At 45.8% G+C, this 22,893-nt stretch overlaps 2 protein-coding genes across 26 annotated transcripts in view; one reads left to right on the top strand and one right to left on the bottom strand.

The window, feature by feature from the left end:
* LOC105491277 (WD repeat domain 76) overlaps window positions 1–2,687 on the top strand; it is a 44,619-nt gene extending 41,932 nt beyond the window's left edge. For all 4 annotated transcript variants that reach the window (XM_011757534.3, XM_011757511.3, XM_011757544.3 and 1 more), the window contains exon 13: window positions 403–2,687. In XM_011757534.3, coding sequence (XP_011755836.1) covers window positions 403–667 — 265 coding nt within the window. In that variant the 3' untranslated portion in view covers window positions 668–2,687. The remainder of the gene's footprint in view (window positions 1–402) is intronic.
* LOC105491308 (FERM domain containing 5) overlaps window positions 39–22,893 on the bottom strand; it is a 347,868-nt gene continuing 325,013 nt past the window's right edge. For 12 of the 22 annotated variants that reach the window (XM_071066958.1, XM_071066956.1, XM_071066953.1 and 9 more), the window contains 5 exons: window positions 22,718–22,809; window positions 20,200–20,274; window positions 19,223–19,291; window positions 18,210–18,316; window positions 4,853–9,014 (listed from right to left, as the gene is read on the bottom strand). In XM_071066958.1, coding sequence (XP_070923059.1) covers window positions 8,437–9,014; window positions 18,210–18,316; window positions 19,223–19,291; window positions 20,200–20,274; window positions 22,718–22,809 — 921 coding nt within the window. In that variant the 3' untranslated portion in view covers window positions 4,853–8,436. Of the gene's footprint in view, window positions 240–4,852; window positions 9,015–18,209; window positions 18,317–19,222; window positions 19,292–20,199; window positions 20,275–22,717; window positions 22,810–22,893 lie in introns of those variants that run through there. The other 10 variants (XM_071066947.1, XM_071066950.1, XM_071066946.1 and 7 more) reach the window with 7 other exon arrangements.

The raw sequence follows: 22,893 nt of genomic DNA, 5'->3' as shown, positions 1-22,893 counted from the left end.
GTGATTATTCTAGTGGCTAAGAATTTTCATTAATGATAGGATCATTTAAGTAGCAGTGGGAAATGTGTTTCTCTATAGTCCATACTTTAATGAAAAAGGATTGTTAGTGATATTAAGGCAAAGAGACTAAAAGGGCAGTACTTGTGTTTCCGCTTTTGAGTACTATAAAGGACTCCATATGTTTTATTTTGGGAGATTTTTGGATGAGGAGGAGATCGTCTCTGTCCAGAGGTTCAGTCCTGTAGAGAGGATGAGATAAGGTTGGTGGTAACTCAGTAACTTAATGAGAAGAAACTTAGCAGAAAAAACTAGCATTTAGGAGCAATGCCATCTTTACCCTCTGCCCAGTGCTACCTTATTTAACCTTACTTCATTTAAAAAATATATTGTTTTCCTCACTAGGCACAACACTTTCACTGGGCGATGGCTGACCAGGTTCCAAGCCATGTGGGATCCTAAACAAGAAGACTGTGTCATAGTTGGCAGCATGGCCCATCCACGACGGGTAGAAATCTTCCATGAGACAGGAAAGAGGGTGCATTCGTTTGGTGGAGAATGCCTTGTCTCTGTGTGTTCCATCAATGCCATGCACCCAACTCGGTATATTTTGGCTGGAGGTAATTCCAGCGGGAAGATACATGTTTTTATGAATGAAAAAAGCTGCTGAGTTTTTGGTTCAAGAACATCAATTTGTTCAAATAGACCACTGTCCAAGGAACCTAGTAATTGGCGTGCCTTAGTGTGTTTACTTGGTAACGTGTTACATTTAGCAAATATTAACATTGTTTTATTAATAAGACTATAAGAAGAGTGTAATTTTAGTAAGGGAGAAGTCTTGGAGGGTTGCTTCTGCAGGATGGGGAGGGAATTTGAGGGGAGGCTCAGGTGCCTTCAGGACTTTTTAAAAATTTTTTTTTTTTTTTTTGAGACGGAGTCTTGCTCTGTCGCCCGGGCTGGAGTGCAGTGGCCGGATCTCAGCTCACTGCAAGCTCCGCCTCCCAGGTTCAAGCGATTTTCCTGCTTCAGCCTCCCAAGTAGCTGAGATTACAGGCACCTGCCACCATGCCTGGATATTTTTTGTAGTTTTAGTAGACATGGGGTTTCATCATGTTGGCCAGGCTGGTCTCAAACTCCTGACCTCAGGTGATCTGCCTGCCTCGGCCTCCCAAAGTGCTGGGATTACAGGCATGAGCCACTGCACCTGGCCATGAGCACTTTTAATTGAGACAGTATGCTGAGAAATTCTAACATTATAAATTATAAAGCTTTGACTATTAAAGTTTTTGTGATCTAATGATATGGTTTTGATTCTATAGTGATTTGTGGTTTATTTTATAGTTTGGAATGAATACTTATTTCTAGGCTCACACATTGGAAGGGGACCCGGAAAGGTAATCTAACTCAGTGATTTGAAACTTGATTTTTTTTAACTGAGAACGTTTTTTGCCCCCTGCCTGTAGGTTAAATCTTATGTGAAATGCCAAGATACTTGCCGAGCAGCTTTGGTTTACCCAGGGCAGGGTCTGGGTCTGTTTGTATTTTCCTTTCCCCTTCCTCTAGATGACTCCTGAGACACAGGCAGGACTCCCAAGCACAGGGTTTGGATCTGCCCCGGTCCCGGCATTCCAGGATAAGATTGCCTCAGACCTGTGTTTTTCAGACTGGGTTTTTGCTCTTCACATGAAATCAGTTAAATGACAATGACTGGTGTTGAAAAAAATGAAAAGGAAAGAATTTGTAAAGAACAGAAAACATATTTGAGTAAGTATTATTTGGTAAAACTTAGTTACATATGCATATATATTGGTAGGTATATATGTTTATGTATATTTTGATGTAAAATAAATTATATATATATATTTTATCACTGTAGTACCATGGGTAATGGATAAAGAAGTGAAAGCTACTGCTTAGAATGAAGAATGCCCAGTCTTACCTGTCCCGATCTTTAAACTGTCCAAAGGAAATTCAATAGCCTGTTAAGTGAATACTTTCATTCTTACTCATATTTAGGTGAAATATTATGAAATACTCACCACTTTTGGTATTTTATCAAAAATGTTTTCTTTTCAGAAGTTATGGTAATTTCAATGTGTTTATTGTTGGGAGGGGAGCTGCCAAATCAGTTATTCATATTACTGTGTGACATCTATCCAACTTTTTTCATTCTTCATTGCCAAATACTGAAAGACTTGTAAACAGCTTTGGCAATATGTTTGAATTCTAAGAGGAAATATTTTCGCATAATTCTATATCAGAAATATAGTGATATATAATTTCCTTGAAAACAAATTTCTAAATAATTTTCTTCTCTGTAATCTAAGTGTAAAAAGTTTTTCAATGGGTTTAGGTGTTTATGAACAATAGTTCTCTATTTTCTAGTTGGTATAAGCAGAGGAATTGACAAGTGAGATGGAAATGTTAATTTATAAAGGGAAAGTAAAGCTAGGTGAGGTTGAGTTATAATTAAACTGTTCAGGAAACATTGTAAAGGCTTTAGGCTCCCTTTTTCATTTCTACACCAATTAATCTCATGGGTTCTAGAGTGGTTAGTTCTATGGGAATTGTTTTTGTTTTTGTTTTTAAAGATGCTGAAAACTACTCTCAATCAAATTAGTACTATCATTTAAGCTTTGAATACTTGGCGATAATTGCCTGGCCTCTTCAATAAATGTTAGCAAATTCTTGATGTTCCTCACTTTTGTGGTTTCTTTTGCCATAGTAGCTTCATAAACAGTGCTATTTATATTCACTTACACTTAATAGAGTTGTATCTGGAGGCAATGCAGGAAGAAAGTAAAATAATTAGGGACTTTTTTTTTTTTTTTGGTGATAAGCTTTCTAATGGAGTAATTGTTTAAATCTACACAGCACATAAAAGAAAATTGTCCCCCTTGGGACCTTCTTACACTGTAATCTGTAGTGAAAGGTACTTCTCCCACAGACTTGCCTACAGCCGGCTTCAGTAATTATGTGTGTATTATTGCTTCCTTCAGGATAAGCCTTTTCTGTAAGTTTGGCCTTTATGATATCTCTTAAGCTCTGAATTCCACTTTTTATTCTTTTTTTTTTTTTTTTTTAAACATACCCAGCCTTTTGTTATGTAACTTTTAAGTAAGGAGCAGACAATTCTCATTTTTGGTTGTCAGAGACTTGGTCAGACTAGGAGAGACCACAAATGATTAGGAATTAATCGAATCTGAGTTGCTTAAGTCCTATTTTAGTATTCTGGCCTTTTTTTTTTTTTTTTTTTTTTTTTTGAGATGGAGTCTCGCTCTGTTGCCCAGGCTGGAGTGCAGTGGCCGGATCTCAGCTCACTGCAAGCTCCGCCTCCCAGGTTTACGCCATTCTCCTGCCTCAGCCTCCCGAGTAGCTGGGACTACAGGCGCCCGCCACCTCGCCCAGCTAGTTTTTTACGTATTTTTAGTAGAGACGGGGTTTCACTGTGTTCGCCAGGATGGTCTCGATCTCCTGACCTTGTGATCCACCCGTCTCGGCCTCCCAAAGTGCTGGGATTACAGGCTTGAGCCACCGCGCCCGGCCTATCCTGGCCTTTTGAAAAGCTTCCTTTTCACCAAGATTTTAGAAAGGGAGTTCTCTAGGAAAGCAGGGATCCTTAGGGCTGTGGATACAAGGATTTAAATCCTTTCAGCCAATGTACAGTAAATGGGGTAGAGTTGGGGAGAAGACACACATGCCTTCTGTATCAAACTGAGAAGAGGAAATCTATGCCCTGTAACTTCAGATTCCAAAACTTCCATGTCCCACTGGGTTGTCCTTTCTGACTTAGTACATTTCCCCCTGCTTTTTAGTAGGGTGTTGATGGCTAGAAATACCAAGATAGCAGATTGTATTTTGACTCATTTGGCTGTAAATATTTGGATTTCAAATGAAAAAGTGGAATTTATGAGGAAGATAACATTTAGTACAATTACACAGAGCTGAAAAACAAAACATTTTATGATACGTTTTCCCCAAAATGGAAGCTGAGCAAGAGGAAATTTATTAAAAGTGTGCTTTGCTTGTTTTACTCCATTCCATCAGCAGGTTGTAGGGGTCTGAAGAGGAAGCCTGTTCATGAGCTAAAACTAAGTGTGTTCAGGTGCAGAGGAGCTAGATTGTGCTAGAGGAATCCAAAGCAGAGGGAGTAGGGACTAGAGTCCTACCAGGGTGTGTGCACAGGCTGTTCTTGATAAGCTGTCAGCAGAAGGGAGGCTGCTGTGAATCGGCAGGGCCATGGGAAGCCACCCAGGTCCAGTGTTTCTTGTGCTTTTTACTCTTTGGATCACTTCAAGCAAAATCTTATGTCATAAAAACATACAAAAAATTCCACTGGGAATAGTGTGCTGGATAGCATTTTATAGGTAGTGGGTACCTCTGAAATTTGGAGGTAACATAGCCTGATTGGTGTTTAGGAAGATGATCTGGAAACAGAAATGGGAGAGTGGAGGGCAGGCAGAATTGAGAAGACAAAGATTAGGTAAGAAGCTAGCACAGTGGACCAAGCCCCCAGTGTCACCTCTTATCCTCATAGAATTTGGAAGACCATTTCCAATTCTGTAGCCACAGAGTGATGGTTACATAATCAGATAAGATAATGCTATAGGGATATATTTTGTAAATATGTGGTGGTGGTATCATTGTAGTTCCTTTTTAGAAAGTATTTTCTGTGCTCCCACTTACTCCAGGCTTGAGTAAGAACACCAGACCAGAAGAAGCTGGACCATCTGGGTTCTAGTTTGGGCTCTACCACTATGTAATCTTGGGAAAATCACTTAGCCTTCTTGGTTTTCCTCATCAGAAAAATGATGTCCAATTCACTTTAAAATTATTACATTTTATAGCTTCTCAGTTTCTTTTTTTTTTGAGATAGTCTTGCTCTGTCACCCAGGCTGGAGTGTAGTGGTGCGATCTCGGCTCACTGCAACCTCCGCCTCCCAGGTTCAAGTGATTCTCTCCTGCCTCAGCCTTCTGAGTAGCTGGGATTATGGGCATGCGCTGCCATGCTCGGCTAATTTTTGTATTTTTAGTAGAGATGGGGGTTTCACCATGTTGGTCAGGCTGGTCTTGAACTCCTAACCTCGTGATCTGCCCGACTCGGCCTCCCAAAGTGCTGGGATTACAGGCGTGAGCCACTGCGCCTGGCCACTTCTCAGTTTCTAACAGTATGTATTTGGGGGTATGGGACAAGGATAATAGGTGGATACAAGCAAAATGATTATTTTATATGATCCAAGTGAATAGTAGTCAGCTGTGTAAATCCCACCGGTATTCTTTTATCTATGTGTAACTTTAAGGGAGGAAAATAAGACAGGCTGTTATTAAAGAAAAAGCCCACTCTTCCATGATATTTAAATATTTATTTAAGTTTAAAAATAATCTTCATGGCACCAATGATTTTATGCTAACTACATACTGCATATGTAGAAAAAAGTACATTGCTTTGAAGGAAAATGTAACTTAAGAGTTTTTGGCACACGGAAGGTTAACAACTATATATATTTTAAATGAAACTAAGAAATTCACATTTGCAGGTAGTTTACCCTCTACTGCTTAAAGATGCAGTACACTATTCTTTAGTAAGAGTTTTATTTCCTCTGATAGATGAAGCTATGAAAACCAGTGCTTTTTCTACAATGAGATAAAATAATTTTGAGAGAAAATGAGACATGTTAGAACACAGTATAACCAGGTTAAAAACTTGAACAATTTTTAATGGTGGAGATATACCAAAAAAGACTAATCACCAAAGGAGGTTTATTATTCAAGCACTATTTGAAAAGCAAACTGAAGGAAACTTTTCTATCCATATTTTCTGGGATGAGCCCTGGAAAAAAACAACCCTAAAGTTTCTGTTTAGAGAGCAAAATTTAGCTGTTAGAAATGGCATAGACTACTGTACTGTTAGAACTCTAGACACAAGGAACATACTAGGATATGGAATTGCATCTGTCTCTAATGTGAATATGAAAGGTCGGAGTTGAGGCTATCACTCACTGCATAGAAACACCAGATTCTACAAACTGAGGTAGGAGCACTACACTAAAAGGTAATCTTCTATGTTGCATAAGACAGTAGATATCCAGGTTGACACCAGCCCCCTGTCTCCTGACAGCCTTTTAATCTCTGGGTCTACTTTTCACATTAGTCCTGTGCTAAATAAAGCCTTTGCTATGTAGATGACAAGTGGCAGTGGCTAGTTGGTTTTAACTGACCCCTAATCTCTACTAGGATCTCTTTCGGTTTATATTGTCACTCGATAAACAGATGTTTATAATTCTGCCTAAATTGTTGCTGGTATGAAAATGGTCAGAGAGGCCCTCTTCCCTTCTTAGATTCCAGCTGTGTTTTAGCATTCCAGTACTTGGCCATTTGGCATCAGACATCTTTTTGCTGGTTAGTTGTTCAAGCACCCTTTAAACAAGCAACCCTGGTGCCTCCACTGGGAAGAGGTCCCAGATCTTTAATACATGTCAGGCATGGAAACAGAGCTGACCGACCCTCTTCTGCTAACATATTGGTAAGGATCAGTTTTACTGTCTAGATCAGGATTGGCATATTATGGCCTGTAGGCCAAATTCAGCTCACTGTTTTCATAAAGTTTTATTGGAACACAGCCATGTTCCTTCATTTACAAATTATGGCTGTTTTTGTGCTGTGATGGCAGACTTGAGTGGTTGTGACAGAGCAAGGCGTGCTAAGCCAAAATAATTACTGTGTAGCACTTTACAGAAGTTTATTGACCTCTGGTCCAGATGAAAGGATGTCTTTAAAATTATGCAAATCTCTCCCTAAGAGCCCCGATTATTCCACAGTTGTTGTATTCTAAACATGGACATGGTTCTACCATCTCAGGGGACAAAATAGGGGAGGTCAAATCTACAAGTGACTCATTCTGTTCTGTGTTTGGGGCTGTCCAATTAGGGAATCAGCAGCTGCTCTACTTTTGTGTGGGTCCAGGAATATGTCCATTGACCATCCTTAAATAAGCCCTCAAGCCCCAGATGACTTAGAAATCTCTCCCTGAGATGAAAACAGGATCTTGTGTGTGATTGGTTTTAGAGTTGAAGAGCTTGGGCCTAGGACCCCACACTCACCCTTCCTATGCCTGTGCTTCTGTGTGCTTCCAGGACTTCCCTCTGCAAGGATGGTGATGCTTTCCTAGAACTTATGCAGAGGATGACCCTAGGGGGCAGCATTTCTACATCTAAGTGTTGGTCTCTGCCACGGTCACCTTCTGTGTTTTGTAGGCATCTCTTAGAAATCCTATTTTAAAAGATTCTTTTCCTGGTCCCTTCTAAGGCTGTTGATCTTGGAATTCTATTTTCTGAAGCTTTTCATTCTCAGGATCAGTTTCTTTCTTGCATCGTTTAGTTCATCAGGGTCTATTTTCTTAATCCATAAAGTAAAAACAAAATATGAATTGTTAAGAAAATAACATTTTGTTGTTAAAATATAAATTGAAATAGTCTTTGGGTCGGGGGGTGTATATAAAATAAGCACTGCTCTCCAAATCTCAACAGTCTCTCAGGTAACTTAACTCTTTCTCTTAACCATACTTTGTCCAACATTTCTGACAGAACTATCTCTGGCACCACTGCATTCATTTAACGCCCCTGGAGCACTATAAAAGTCTTGAGGTTCTTCAGAAAAAAAAATCACGTTAAGTCTAGTTTCATTATACAAAACTGTGGTGATGCCCACTAGGCTCTAGACTAAGGGGACAGACTTACCCCACCCCTGCTGCTGCTGCTGCTGTAGCGGTGGTCCCTTCAGATGCCCACTCTGCTCAGATTTGAAAAAACAAAAGGAAAAGAAAATCCAACTCAGACCATCATAAGAAGCAACTTTCCATTTAATCATTCTACATGGATGTTTACTTTTTTAAAAGTTCTGTCTGGCAAAAAAAACTAAACAGTCCTCATTGTCCAGATCCCTGGCCTGCCCTGCTGAGGCTGCAGTGACTAATCTACTGGAACCCAGTGGCACCAGCAGGAAAGCTCCTGCAGAATACAGAGGACAGCAGCTCTCTAGTCTTCAACTAGTGTCCCCTCTGCTAGGTGACACTACTGCAATAATCAGTAATAGTAAAATAAATTATTTTTATTTGATACTTCAAAATAATACACATCTATGAAAAATCAAAATTCATAAACCAAAAATTATCCTGCAAATTGGAAAGATGAGAAACAGAGTCGCTGAGCCTTTCTTGAAATAACTTCTGAAGAAAATGAGTTTTCCCAGTTTGTTTAGACAGGGTGTGAGCCTATCCCTTTCTTCTTCTGGGAAACACCCTCCTAGGCTGCAGTGGACTTTGAGTCATGAGAGGAGGACTTGGTATATGTGCCGATGGTTCCGCGATGGGTCCCATTGCTGGGAATGGGTAGCCGGGCTCCTTGGTCCACCTGGCTAGTTTTTGGGAGGAGTCATGCCTTCTCAGGTGTCAATGAGCAGGCTCACCACTGAGCGGATTTTGCAGGCAAACCATCGCCTGAGGGGACAAAAGTATTGATAGTGGAATTGTTCAAACTCGGGGGTCTGGCGGATATCGCGGAAAAAGGCAATGTCAAGGTCAGACTCGGTAAGGATGATCAGGAGGAGGAGCAAAACAAAGAGGAGTCCCATGGTCACAAGGAGCAAACGGAGGACACTTAGAACAAACTTATTCACCTGTTCCTCCTCGGGCCCGCTGTGCCCCTGACACAGGGCCCTCAGCTCTCCCCCAAGGGCCTCCACCTCTGTAGCAGTTGGGGTGCTGGCTTCAGATTCCTTCTCCTCCTCGATGCTGCAGGTGGCTCCATTGATCTGCCGGGAAAGCAACATCAGCTCCAGGCTGTGCTCAGCCACAGGGGTGGGCAGCACGCTGTCTGCAGGGCTGTAGGCCTCGTCTGCAATCACAGCTACTCGCTCATTGCTATCTGTCCGGCTGCTTCTCACGTGAGGCAGGAAGGTGTCCCCATGGGAAGAGGAACGCACTGGCGTGGAATGGGCACTGTCCCGTAGGGACTCTAGGCCTAGAAAGGCAAAAGGAACATGACTAGGCTGTGTCCCAATGCACCCTTTGCTTTCCAGTGGCACCCACTGTGTTTTATTGGGTACCATTCTGCACACCCACATGACCAGCAGCAGTAGCCGCTGCACTCTATTTCTATATATCAAGAAGATGACAGCCTGGGCGTGATGGCTCATGCCTGTAATCTCAGCACTTTGGGAGGCCAAGGTGGGTGGACTGCTTGAGATCAGGAGTTCCAGACCAGCCTGGCCAACGTGGTGAAACCCCATCTCAAGTAAAAATACAAAATTAGGTGTGGTGGCACATGCCTATAATCCCAGCTACTTGGGAGGCTGAGGCAGGAGAATCGCTTGAACCTGGGAGGCGGAGGTTGCAGCAGTGAGCTGAGATTGCACCATTACACTCCATCCTCGGCAACAGAGTGAGACTCCATGTTCAAAAAAAAAAAAAAAAGGCCGGGCGCGGTGGCTCAAGCCTGTAATCCCAGCACTTTGGGAGGCCGAGACGGGCGGATCACGAGGTCAGGAGATCGAGACCATCCTGGCTAACACAATGAAACCCCGTCTCTACTAAAAATACAAAAAAATTAGCCGGGCGAGGTGGCGGGCGCCTGTAGTCCCAGCTACTCGGGAGGCTGAGGCAGGAGAATGGCGTAAACCCGGGAGGCGGAGCTTGCAGTGAGCCGAGATAGCGCCACTGCACTCCAGCCTGGGCGACAGAGCGAGACTCCGTCTCAAAAAAAAAAAAAAAAAAAAAAAAAAAAGGCTGGGCACCGTGGCTCACGCCTGTAATCCCAGCACTTTAGGAGGCCGAGGCAGGCGGATCACGAGGTAAGGAGTTCGAGACCAGCCTGGCCAACATGGTGAAACCCCATCTCTACTAAAAATACAAAACTTTGTATTTGTGTGGTGGTGGGTGCCTGTAATCCCAGCTACTCGGGAGGCTGAGGCAGAAGAACTTCTTGAACTCGGGAGGCAGAGGTTGCAGTGAGCAGAGATCGTGCCACTGCACTCCAGCCTGGGCAACAGAGCAAGATTCTGCCTTGGGGTGGGGAGGAAGCCAGGTGTGGTAGTGCATGCCTGTTGTCCCAGTTACTTTGTAGGTGGGTGGGTTGCTTGAGGCTGGGAGGTCAAAGCTGCAGTGAACCAAGATCACACCACTGCATTCCAGCCTAAGCAACAGAGCAAGACTGTCTCATATATATATATATATAATATATAATATATATAGTATATATTATATATAGTATATATAATATACTATATTATATATATTACTATATATAGCACATATAATATAAAATATATATCATGTATATATGATATATATGATATATATAAAATATATGTATGAAACAAGAGGAGCCATAGAAATCACAGTGGCCATTTTAGAAAAGTATTTCTTTGCTTTTTGCTTATGGTTTTGGCCTAATTTGTGTGTGCGTGGTTTTTTTTTGAGACGGAGTCTTACTCTGTCGCCCAGGTTGGAATGCAGTGGTGCAATCTTGGCTCACTACAGCCTCTGCCTCCTGGGTTCAAGCGATTCTCGTGTTTCAGCCTTCTGAGTGGCTGGGATTACAGGTGTCTGCCACCACGCCTGGCTAATTTTTTGTATTTTGAGTAGAGATGGGGTTTGGCATTTTGGCCATGCTGGTCTAGAATGCCTGGCCTCCAAAAGTGCTAGGATTATAGGCGTGAGCCACCACACCCAGCCCCTAATTTCTTAAAGATTCTGCCTTCCTTGCCTTTAGTGTCCTAGGCCTGGTTTTTACCCCAATTTGAAAGAATCTGAATTCCAAACTACCCGATGCAGAGCTGGCACCACGGTTTGAGTCTCAAGTCTGCCTATTGGGTGGAAGGCTTTAAGAGGCAGGAATGGGCCAGACGCGATGGCTCCCATCTGTAATCCCAGCACTTTGGGAGGCCAAGGCGGGTGGATCACTTGAGCCAAAGGGTTCAAGACCAGGCTGGGCAACATAGCGAGACACTGTAACTATAAACTTTTTAACAAAAGAGAAGTAGGAATGGGGAGAAGGAGAATGTCTTGCCTAACTGGGTTCCATCAAATACTGAGTATCCTTGTAAAAATCCAGCATCAGCATACAGCATCTTGAGCTCATAAGGTCAAAATTTTTGGATTTCTGCAGCTGCTCTCAATCTCTTCAGTCTCCGTTCTAGCTGTTCTGACCTTGTGGAATGATGGGGTAGAAACTCTCTCTGCTCTTCTTGAGGGGGCGTGGGAGTAGTCCCTGGCCAGCTCCCTCTTTTCCCCTGAGAAGGAGCTGGGTCTAGGATAGGCTGAAAAGCTCCCCTATCTTTAGGCCCTTCAGAGCACAAAACGGTTTCTGAGAAGATCTTGTTGGGTCGGTGAGGGGTGGGTGGGTGGATTTCTCTTACATTTGGTAGGAGAAAGGGGTATTCTATCCCTTAAAACTACCCATTATCTCCTCTCTTTCCAAGGTTCTCACAGGACTCAAGCCCTGGCAGGGAAAACTAGCTGGTTACACTCTCAACTGAACAGCAGCTACCCAGGCCAGAGGCTTTGGGCATACAGTGAGTGAGTGTGGCCCACATCACAGTGCTCCCAAGGACATGGCTTCTTGTTTTAGGCTCAACGTCTACATTTTCCACTCCTGGCCATCTTGGTAGTGCTGGTGTGGTTCTCTCTGCCTTTGTGACCTATGACAAGAAAAGCCAGTCCCTTTCTGTTGCCCTGAAATAGTCCCTGACAATCCCAGACTGAACCAGATTCCTAGCTCAGTAAAGGTTTTACCTAAGTCAGGCTGATTAGGGAGTTTTTTGGTTCAGGGCTAGCTCCAGATGCCCAAAGCTATCTTTTTTCCCCTTCTCCCAGGACACAAAGCGGTCCAAAGGTCTCTCTTAAAAAGGTGTTAGTAACCTTTCAGAAGCAGTGTGTCCATCTTCCTTGGCTCCCTCATGGCTTGACCATTTGCACCCAGGCAGCCTGCTTGACCAGCCTGGTGGAGCCTGTCTTGGCACAGGCACAGTTAAGGATTCTCCAGAGGAATAAGCCCTGGAATCTGGGCTATGAATGAGTAGGACAAGAGAGAGAGGGGGTGGGGGCAAAGGCAGGGCACCTGCCATCCAGTTACGCCTTCCATTGCCTCACGGCTCATACATTTGCCACAGTTCTCAATCTCTGCTTTCAGAAGCTCCTCATAGTCCTAGCTGTCCCTGTGCTAAAATCTTAAATTTGTATAATGCTTTCAACTTTTTAAAGCACTTTCATTTTATCTTTCAGTAACTCCACAAGGTAGTGTGGGCAAGGGGTTACCTGAAGTCATGTGGTGGGTGGTTAATGGCAAAACCAAGGATAGAATCCAAGGCACTTTCTAGTTCATGATCCTGCTGATCATGTCCATTAAGTCCTCACGTTGTCAACAGGCTCCTGGAAACCATGACTTTAAGTCAAATGTTACAGCAGGTCCTCCAATGTTTTCTTCAGCATCATTTTGTTATAATTTTGAAAAAGTTTTTTAGTTTTTTGAGACAGTCTTACTCCATTGCCTAGACTGGAGTGCAGTAGTGCAATCATAGCTCACTGCAGCCTCGACCTCCCAGGCTCAGGTGATCCTCCCACCTCAGCCTCCTGAGTAGCTGGGACTACAGGCATGTGCCACCATGCCTAGCTAATTTTTGTATCTTTTTGTAGAGACAGGTTTTTGTGCTGGGATTATAGATGTGAGCCACCACGCCCAGCCCCATTTTGTTATAATGTTGATGAGGAAAACAAGTTTCATTGTACATCATTTTGCTTAAAGTTGCAGTTTCTAAGACCCTATCAACGATGTTAAGTGACGACTTAACTGTAGTCGGATTCCATGGAATGGAACCATGGGCCAGGATGGATTAAATCAACAGCCAGCATCTACCTTAGATTTAGGTCTTAATTGCCCAAGAAACTTTTTTGAAATAACCTGAAATTAGGAGCCTCTGTCCCTTGTTCTAGAGCTCTTGCTGTTCCTTTGACCTCTCTCTTACCCAGTATTCCTCCCTGATGTCCCCATTTGCACATGCAGCTTGAGGAAGAGGTACCTTGGAACAGGTTATGGGTCACTGATAAGGCAGAAACCTTAAGGCCCTGGTTGCAGCATATTGCTGGCTTGGCTCCTTTCCCAGGCAGTCCTCTGCCCCCCTTTTCCTGGAACCTCGGCCCCATTGCACAGGGCACCTGCCACCCTTTCAAAGGCCTGCCCCTTCACGAGGACAGCTCTGACTGCAAGATCTTTCAAAGTAGAAAAGCTTAGCTTAACCTACGATTACATGCCCTCAGCTTGTGGGGAAGGAGAGAGGCGGATGCTGTGACATCAGAAGAGAAAAAGTCAGAGGACCACCTGGAGCCACATCATACTGGGAGCTGTTGGTGCTCTCATTAAACAAGGTAATGGATAGATAGGCATTTCTTTTTCTTTTTTTTGAGATGGAATCTCACTCCATCGTCCAGGCTGGAGTGCAATGGCGCAATCTCCGCTCACTGCAGCCTCCACCTCCTGGGTTCAAGCGATTCTCCCACCTCAGCCCCGCGAATATCTGGGATTACAGGCACCCGCCACCACGCCCGGCTAATTTTTGTATTTTTAGTAGAGACGGGGTTTCACCACGTTGGCCAGGCTGGTCTCATCTCCTGACCTCAAGTGATCTGCCCACCTCGGCCTCCCAAAGTGCTGGGATTACAGGCATGAGCCACTGCATCCAATTAAATATGCATTTCTAGTAGAAATGTCTGACAAATACAGTTGCTCAGTAAATATCAGTTGGTCTCCTCCCTCAATAGATCTCACCTGTAAGGTGACCCTCCCACATCAGGTTAGTCCTATATTAGAAACTGTTTTCACTGCTGTAAAAGCCACCGCCTGTCCTGCCGTTTCACCGACCCTGTGATTTTGGGATAGATGGGATGGGTGCTGTGGGAAGGATCTGTGCTAAGTGGCACAGCAAAGCAGGAGAGTCTTTTTTACCTTGGAAGTGCTCCAGCTGATTCCCTTGCCCGGGGGTCACAGCAGTCAGGACCCTACCCTGGAGCCGGGGCCCCATCCTCAGGATGCGCACACGTAGGGGCCGAAAGCAGTGATTAGTCAGCCGGAGCTGAACCCGGACTCTGGTGTGAATCTTAATCAGACTCTTCCCCATGGCGGCCCAGGAAGGCAAATACTTCTTCAGTGGAAACCAGCTGATTACTTCAGAGAAACCAGCCAGGCAGGGAAAGATACAGAGAGGGAAAGACGGAACGCCAACTAGGAACAAAGGATTTCCGCAGATCCCACACCATAGCAGCCCCTTAGCAGTGCCTCGCGTGCTGCAGGAAGAAGGTCACCTCCCCAAGCTTCAGATCAGGCTGAACTGCAGGGAAAGAGCAGCTCTGAGAGGCCACCGTTATCAGGGGACTGGATTTAGTCAGAAGCACTTACAGCCATAAAAAGTAATGCTTCCTTGGCCTGCAGCTCTTTCCCTGAGGCCTGGATAAGGGCTCCAACCTCTCAGAGGGCCAGGGACAGAGGGGGCAGAGAACAATCCCAGAGGGTAAGGGGAATCAAGACTGTCCCAGAAAATCCAGGATGTAAAGTTACAACACCATTGGGCTTTATCCAGGCCATATATAATCCAGGCCTGCCCTGGTGCCAGCCAAGTTGCATGGTCAGCGCTACCTTTGGGGCTGGGTGGCTCTTAAGTGGGAGGAGGTGGTCTCTGTGATACTAAATGGGCCAAATGGACTATAGAAAAGACAGTCTTTGGTGGAGCATGAACCAATTTCAAATGCCCATAAATTCCTTGGGGTTTTTGTTGGTTGTGCCCTTCTTCTGAGGCCCTCATCACATCCCTCACAGCCCCTTCCTCCCTGGTTGGGGTGGGCAGTTAGGGTCAGCTGTGCTTGTCAGGACCTTTAAAGGCAAGCCCTCTTGAAAGATGTTGCATCTGAACTCTTGCCTCCTAGAAACTAATCCATTCTTCCACAGGCTTGGTAACCCCTGTACTGATAAAGCCATTTAATTGCTACAATCTTTTATTTCCACATCCAAACCGGATGTCATCTCCCTCTCCTCACTCTGAGCGTGTAAGGTTCATTTGGGCCAGGTCAGTTGTACTTGCCCTGTCCTGCATCAAATGGGTCCTGGGCTGGGGGCCATGACCAGGGCCACAGGCTGTGTTTGTCCACTGGCAGCCTTGGGCACAGGGTGTGAGAAGCACCTGGAAGTCTGCTAAGCTATAACCTACCAAGTGTGCCATTCTATGAGGCTGGTTTCGAGGAAGTGCCCCGGCCCTAGAGGGCCTATACTCCTCAGCAGCCTCTCCCCACTGTACCTCTCCTTGCATTTGACAACAAGGGGGAATAGTTTGGACAAGGAACCTGCTCCTGCAATGGGAGAAGAGAGGCTCTGGGAGGAGGAGGAGGCTGGAGGTAAAGCCAGAGCTGAATGGGGAACTTAGGCAGCCTCAGCATGTCTCAGGATCACAAGGACTGTTTTCCCTGCCTCTTGAGTTGTTCTACTAACCCTACTTGGCAGCAGCTCTCAATGAGTTTTGTCTACACAGAGAGCCTCCGCCCTCCCTCTTTTGGGAATGCTGGTTTCCTGGACATTCTTCCCTGTTCTGGGAAGTCGGCTTGCACAAGGCTCCTCCTGTTTTAATCCTGCATGGTGCTGGCTTCCCTAGGGTAAGCCTTCTGTTCGGGAGGACAGCTGTCCCAGCTCTGTGGAAGACTTGGGATGGACCGTCTAGCTTCAGCCTCAGGAGGGATGGAAAGAAAGGCCACAGAGGGGAGAAAGTTATGTTTCCTCAAAGAGAAGTTCATTCTACTTCCTGAGATGTACACCCCAAAAGAGGGACAGTGAGAGCCAAGCTCAGTTCTCCGGGTCAGCCTAAGATGGGAGGAAACACCAGGAGGCTGTGTCTGATGATGGTCATGTATCCATAATTCCATTCTTTGCATAATGATTCTACTTGGTAGTCCACACTCTCCCGCACTCAGCTCTGTTCTGCAGTGGGGGCACTAGGCTCAGAGAGAAAACAACCTGTTTCAGAAGGTGCATGGCAGAGCTCCTAGTCACACCTTGGCTTCCTGACCAGGATTCTGCACTGTGCTTGCTGCCTGCCTGTAAACGCTTTAGTCTCTTTAAAGTACTTCTGCACATATTAGCTTCCTTGCAACCAATGGAGTGGGCAAGGAAGATGTCCCTGTTTTACAAATGGAGCATTGAAGACACTCAAGTCACTTGACAGTGTTTGTCTAGCCGGGGTTCTCAACCTCTAGACCGTAGGGAGTTACATACCAGACTCTGGTAACATGGAATCTCACACAGTGACACGTCCTAAAATCCTAAACACAAATTAGATCTCAGGGAAACAGCAGAGTGATATCCTTCCTAACCTGAGCATTTTCATTCCCAAGCAGCATTCTTACAGAAAAGGCAAAGGGCTGTCCCCACCAGCTTCTACACCGTTAATCCCAGGAGAGAGACAGGTATGAACCAATCCTTCTGTCTCCTGTGTGAGATCTTCTGAGGTCCCCAAAAAACACCATCTTTGGGAATGAAAGCACTCAACTTTACACCTGTATCCAGCCTGCGGGTGACCTGGGCCAGTGACAACAGCTAGAGGGCAGTATTCTGGGAGCACCTCCTAACAGCATTAACTACCCAGAGAACAGATTGTTGGCCTCAGCTACTGGGGTATCTAGTTCAGTGGAGAGACATAGAATTTCTCTCTCTCCCCACCTCTGCTGCCTCCAAAGGAAGGGAGTCTGGAGGGAGATGGGTCATATTGGATTTCCTGAGACAGTGGTAAGATATGCAGATAGCAACAGGACAAATTGCTTTTTTTTTTTTTTTTTTTTGAGATGGAGTCTTAACTCTGTTGCTCAGGCTGGAGTGCAGTGGCACAATCTTGGCTCACTGCAACCTCTGCCTCCTGGGTTCAAGCGATCCTCTTGCCTCAACCTCCCAAGTAGCTGGGATTACAGGCGTGCATCACCACACCCAATTTTTGTATTTTTAGTAGAGACGGGGTTTCACCATGTTGGCCAGGCTGGTCTCAAACTACTGACCTCAGGTGATCCACCTGTCTCGGCCTCCCAGAATGCTGGGATTACGGGCATGAACCACTGTGCCCAGCCAACAGGACAGATTTCTATAGCTGAAGCAAAACATGGTGGGTGACAGCTACTAGAAATGCTTCAGATTCAAGAATATTCACTTACTGGTTAATAGTCTCAGCCATCCTGATAATTTAAGCTGTGGAGATTGGTCAGATTTAGCAAACAAGTGAAAACCCTCTTTTTTTTTTTTTCTTGAGACGGAGTCTCTGTCACCCAGGCTGGAGTGCAGTGGTGCAATCTGGGCTCACTGCAGCCTCCACCTCTGCCTTCTGGGTTCAAGCAATTCTCCCACCTCAGCCTCCCTAGTAGCTGGGATTACAGGCTTGTACTACCACGCCCAACTAATTTTTTTGTATTTTTAGTAGAGAAGGGGTTTCACCATGTTGGCCAGGCTGTTCTCAAACTCCTGACCTGAAGTGAGCCTCCCAAAGTGCTGGGATTACAGGTGTGAGCCACTGCGCCAGCCCCCTTTTAAAACTTTTTTTTTTTTTTTTGACAGTCTCCTTTACCCAGGCTGGAGAGCAGTGGCGTGAACTCAGCTCACTGTAACCTCTGCCTCCCAGGCTCAAGCGAGTCTCCTACCTCAGCCTCACGAGTAGCTGGGATTACAGTCATGCGCCAGCACACCCAGCTAATTTTTGTATTTTTAGTAGACAGGGTTTCACCATTTTGGCCAGGCTAGTCTTGAACTCCGGACCTCAAGTGATCCACCCATCTAGGCCTCCCAAAAGTACTGAGACTACAGGCATGAGCCACCATGCCAGGCGTGAAAAGCCTCTTGATGGAAAGCAATTTCATAACTGCATGGAACCTTTAGATCCCACATATGCAGGTCCTCCAAAGGGCTAACCCAGCACCCTCAAATCCACAACCCCCCTGCCTAGATACCCACACCCCTTCACCCTGTACCCAGCTAGTATTCCCATCCGCTGGATAAAACCTCCTACTTGCCACTGGAGACCCTTCTCCCCAAGAGACATGCTGCTGTCACTAATGTAAATTAGCCTCTTTTCAAAGTCCTTTTCAAGGTCCCAGATCACAATTTGGAGGACCCCAGTGGTCACCTCAAGGAGCTCATGCTCACCTTCCATGATGGAGATGTGAACAGCTCTCCTGCGGGTCCTGGGGACGCTGCTCAGCCTTGGGCCATGGGTTATGGAGGGACAGCTCCGGCTGGGAACCATCCCTGCTCTGAGATTAAAGAACCTTGTTAATTCAATGCATGGACACATTTAGTAGGCACTTAAGAGCTGAGTACTGGCTACTAGAATTGCCTGGCTGTATTAAGTTTTAGTCTCTTTTTAAAAATCTTTAATACCTTCTCTTTGCCTTTGGTCCCTGGATTCCAGTCAGAGATAGTGCTTCAAACTCCTCCACTTCCTTGTAAGCCTAGACCAATCTGAACCTTTTTCTTTTAGTGTGGCAGCGGTGCCACTGGTCTCAGGGGTGGGGGCAAGACGGTCAGAGAGTAGAGCCCCAGGATGAGCAGTACTCCTGAAAATATGCCTGGACCAATACTGGCAGCCTCCCCTGACTTCCAGTACAGGCTGCGGATGACAGGGCTCCATGTGAAGGGGTAGGCAGTCATGCTCCCATGCCCAGAGGCAAAGGCTGGTTGGCAAGTCCTACCCTTCTTGGTCAGTCATATTCTTTCTGGGTCTTAGATTCTAGGAAATAGGCTTCTGGAAACATGATTTGTGGATCTACATGAAGCATGGATCCTGAAACTATTTTAGAGCCAGTGTGGCAGGGCTGTGGGACTATCCTTGGCTTCATGTAATCGACTGGTTCCAGAACCACTGAAATTGTGTGACACATCTATCATCAATGTCAAGACTTGGGAGGGCAGAAGAGAACTGCCAAGTGAAGTGGCACCTGGATCTGATGTACTATCTGCAGTAGCCCTCCCTCCCCTGCTCTCTTATTAAGGGTCAAAGACTTTTCCCCATCCCTTCTGAGAAATTTCTTCAGCCTTCTGCCTTATTTTGGACCTTTTGGTAGCCACTGGAGCCAGGGGCTTCACAGTACTCAAACTGCTGGATTGAGATTCTGGGATCTGAGATAGAATTGTTTTGGGAGAAGCCCCTGGCAGCCTACCTGTGTATTTCCGGTGGCTCCCGTTTGATCTTAGCACTTGACTCCATGACTTCCTTTGCAACTCGGCCGCTGTAAGTAGTATAATAAAAACAAGTGGCAAGAAATGAGACTGTGTTCCAGGACAGCTCCTCTCCAAGATCTCAGGTGCTTTCCCTGAATCAGGAAATGGCATCTGTGGCCCACCCTTTCCGTGATGTTTTGGTCACGGAGAAAGGCTTGCTTGCTGGGGTACAGAGTTCCTAAGTGTCATGACAGCCTATCTGAGAGGGAGCTCTCTCCATCTCTAGAGTCTTTAGGATCTTCCATTCTATTTAGGAATAATTCCTCAATTTCCAGCATGTTCCAATTACATCACAAAAAAATACATAAGAACAATCTTTAGACAGTGAGACATGAAAAGAATCACTGTTACAGTTCTTATTTTGCTGCTATTGTAAGGGAAAGAGAAGATACACATTTATTTTTCATTTTCTTGGAGACAAGGTCTTGTTCTGTCTCCCAGGCTGGTGTGCGGTGGTGCAATCATGGCTCACTGCAGCCTCGACCTCCTGAGCTCAAGCGATTCTCCCACCTCAGCCTCCCAAGTAGCTGGGACTATAGGCACGTGCCACCACACCCAGCTAATTTTTTTTTTTTTTTTTTTTTGGTATTTTTAGTAGAGATGGGGTTTCATCATGTTGCCCAGGCTGGTTTCAAACTCCTGGCCTCAAGTAATCCACCTGCCTCAGCCTCCCAAAGTGCTGGGATTATAGGCGTGAGCCACTGTGGCCGGCCGATATACATTTAAAACCCTATAGACAAATAGCTGTAGGGAAGGAAGGAAATAAAGGGTCATAAGACAGGAGAATTGGATGGAGACCTCAGACTTTTCTGAGTCCTCCCCAGTTTCTCTGTTCTAAAGGATAAGGACTACTGAGTGTTCTCCAGAGAAGGGTCTGAAAATAGATCCATAATGGTTACTTACTGTCACTATTTACCTGTATCGGAACCGGCTCCCTTTAAAGAATAAATTGCTGCTGGACACTGTGCGGACTTGGCTTGACTTCTCCAGCCTGCAGCAAGGCAAAGTCCAGTGTGATAGACAGCCTGAACTGCCTCACACAGGCTAAGGCAGCACATCCCCAGCTTCTTCCAAAGGCTACTTGAAACTTCAGGAAAAAAGCCCTTCATAGTCCACACTTGTCTCTGACTGTCACCATCCTAGGATCTGGGGGCTGTGCTCACAGCCAGCTGCCTTCCTGCCTCAGTGCCCAGGACTGTTGCATGGAAACCCATTTTTGTGTCAGGAGAGTGAAGGCTCCCCCAAAATGCTTCATAGGTTTTACCAGGGGGACTGAGAGAATACATGCTAGGGTGGATGGTCTGGGGGAATAATAGAATGCCACCCGTCTAATCTCAGCCAGGTCACTTATTAGCAGTGTGACCTCGGGCAAATTTCCTTCTCTCTTAGCCTCACCCTTCTTATAAAATGATAGAGCTGGGACTACTGGACCTTAGGGGTCTCCTTTCTAGTCCCAGTATTTGATTTTGTGTCCATGTCTGGGTAATTGTGGGTAGAGAAGAGGATGGGGGCTGTCCTTCCTGTCCCATCTCCCTTTTGGAGGGTCCTAAAATACACGACCATGGTAAAGACTGAGAAATCCTGCGATGAAGAAACTAGCTTAACTTTCATAAAAGTTCTGTCATGTATTTGAATGTGGAGCCTTCCTCCCTCCCCCGGGATGTCTATTTAATATCTCGTTTGAAGCTGCAGACAGCTGATGTGGAGCTCTGTACTACTTTCTCCTGGGTGACTTCACTGAGCCCATTAGCTCTCTCAGCCTGGGCACAGCAGCTCAGAGAGAAGCCTCCTAAGATGGGATTCACCTGTAAGATGCCCAGGTGCCTATGATACTGATCCAACCAGGAACCCATGTGGGTCTGAAACCTGTGCTATGAGCAGTGAGTAGGAGCTGTCTCCACACTCCATGAACAGTTCTTGGGAGACACCATCTCTGCCCGTCTCAGGGCTCCAGGACATCCGAGCTGCTTACTCTCCTGCCTGGGCATGCTGTTGTATCTGACTGGGCGCCCGCCAAGGCACTAGGCCAAAGGCAGGACTAGGGATCTGTATGTGAGAGACACTGAGGGCAAGGCCAAAGCGCTGCTGCCAGAGACTTGGCATACCTGGGGATCTGACCCAGGCTAGAGGCTTTTATCATTTAACGAGAACATCAAGGAGGCAATGGAAAACTGAAAAATGACCTCCGTTTCCAGTGTGGGTGCAGGCAGGGCTGGGTGGGTATGGAGATCTACTCGTGGGAAGACTCAGAAACCGGCTGTGGTCACAGGTTCAGAAGCACACGTCTGTTTCCATGACACAGATGGGAAAACCAAGCCCTTTAGAAATGGTGCTGAAGGCATGAAAAGACAAGAGGCAAGGAGACTGCTTCCATTTGCATTAGACCCTTTGGCAGAGAGAAAGGGAACGCTTCCACATACGCCATTCCCAGGGCAGGGATCGCTCAGTGTGGAGTAGGCCCCTGTCTGCTAGTGCCTTCCTCTCTCTGCTGGGGAGACCCATGGAACCCCCATCCTTCCTGGGCTGCTCCTCAGTCCCACAAGCAGAAGCTTGCATCTCAGATTGCTTCTCTCCAGGTTCAGGTAGCTGGCCAAACCTGGATTACATCCTCACAGGCAAAGGGATAGTGGTAGCAAAAGAAAATAAATGTTTTCTTGACTTTCTATGGATAGTAGGGACTGAACAGGAGGGAAGTGTGACCATGCCAAAGTCTTCCCTGAGTGTATTCAGGAGAAGAACTCACTGCCGATTCAGTGAATCCTTGATTCTGGTATAAACACATAACGAGTATTAAGCAATTCAGAATGCCTGTCTAAGAAACAGCCTCTGGGGCTGTGGCCCTGGCAACTGGGAGGACCCAGTTCTGCCAACCAGCATCCCATAGCAGCCAGCAGGCAGCAGAATCTTCCCTGGAGAGGAGCATGGTGCCACTCAGCCCAGAGCAGTTCTCATCTCTCCAGGATCCTTCAGGTTACTGGAACCGAGACCTGGCCCGTCAGGGGCATTTGATGAGAGCAGGGCTCACCCCAGGTAGAATATACCACACTCTGTCTTGCCTTGACCTCATTCAGATACGTCTTAGTAAAGCATAAATTATTATGGTATATTTTAAAAACAAGACCAAGGGGTTTAGTGAGACATACTTTACCTGGCATCGCTCCCTCGATAGGCCATTTCTTCACTACCTCATGCTTTTATAACCACTTTCTTAATCGAATCGAAGAAAACAATACACAAGCCCCACATTCTTTACAAAATCCCTTTGGTAGGCAAAGCTCTGGCCTTTGGCCTCAACCTGGCTTCTCGGTAACTGTCAAGCTCTTGACCACTTCCAGCTACGCTGCCCCAGGCTCCTGGGCACTTGGCCTCCTGTCACTGACTCTCTGTGACTCTGGCTTTAAGAAAGACAGTCCCCATCACATGTATCCACTCACTTGTAGAAGGCTTGGTTCTCGATTCCACATTTCCAGAGGTGCTTACATGCTTCAGGAGTTGGAGCAAAATATGTAAGAATAATCTTCTTTTCCTGCAAAAAATTCCACATTGATATGGCTGAGTGTAGATGGAGAAGCAAAGGGTGAAGTAGGCAAGGACCCTGACCCCAGAGCTG

The sequence above is a fragment of the Macaca nemestrina genome, chromosome 7 (assembly GCF_043159975.1).
Source record: "Macaca nemestrina isolate mMacNem1 chromosome 7, mMacNem.hap1, whole genome shotgun sequence".
Classification (NCBI taxonomy): domain Eukaryota; kingdom Metazoa; phylum Chordata; class Mammalia; order Primates; family Cercopithecidae; genus Macaca; species Macaca nemestrina.
The sequence above is the reverse complement of the archived record's forward strand: the minus strand, read 5'-3'. Positions and strand labels throughout refer to the sequence as shown.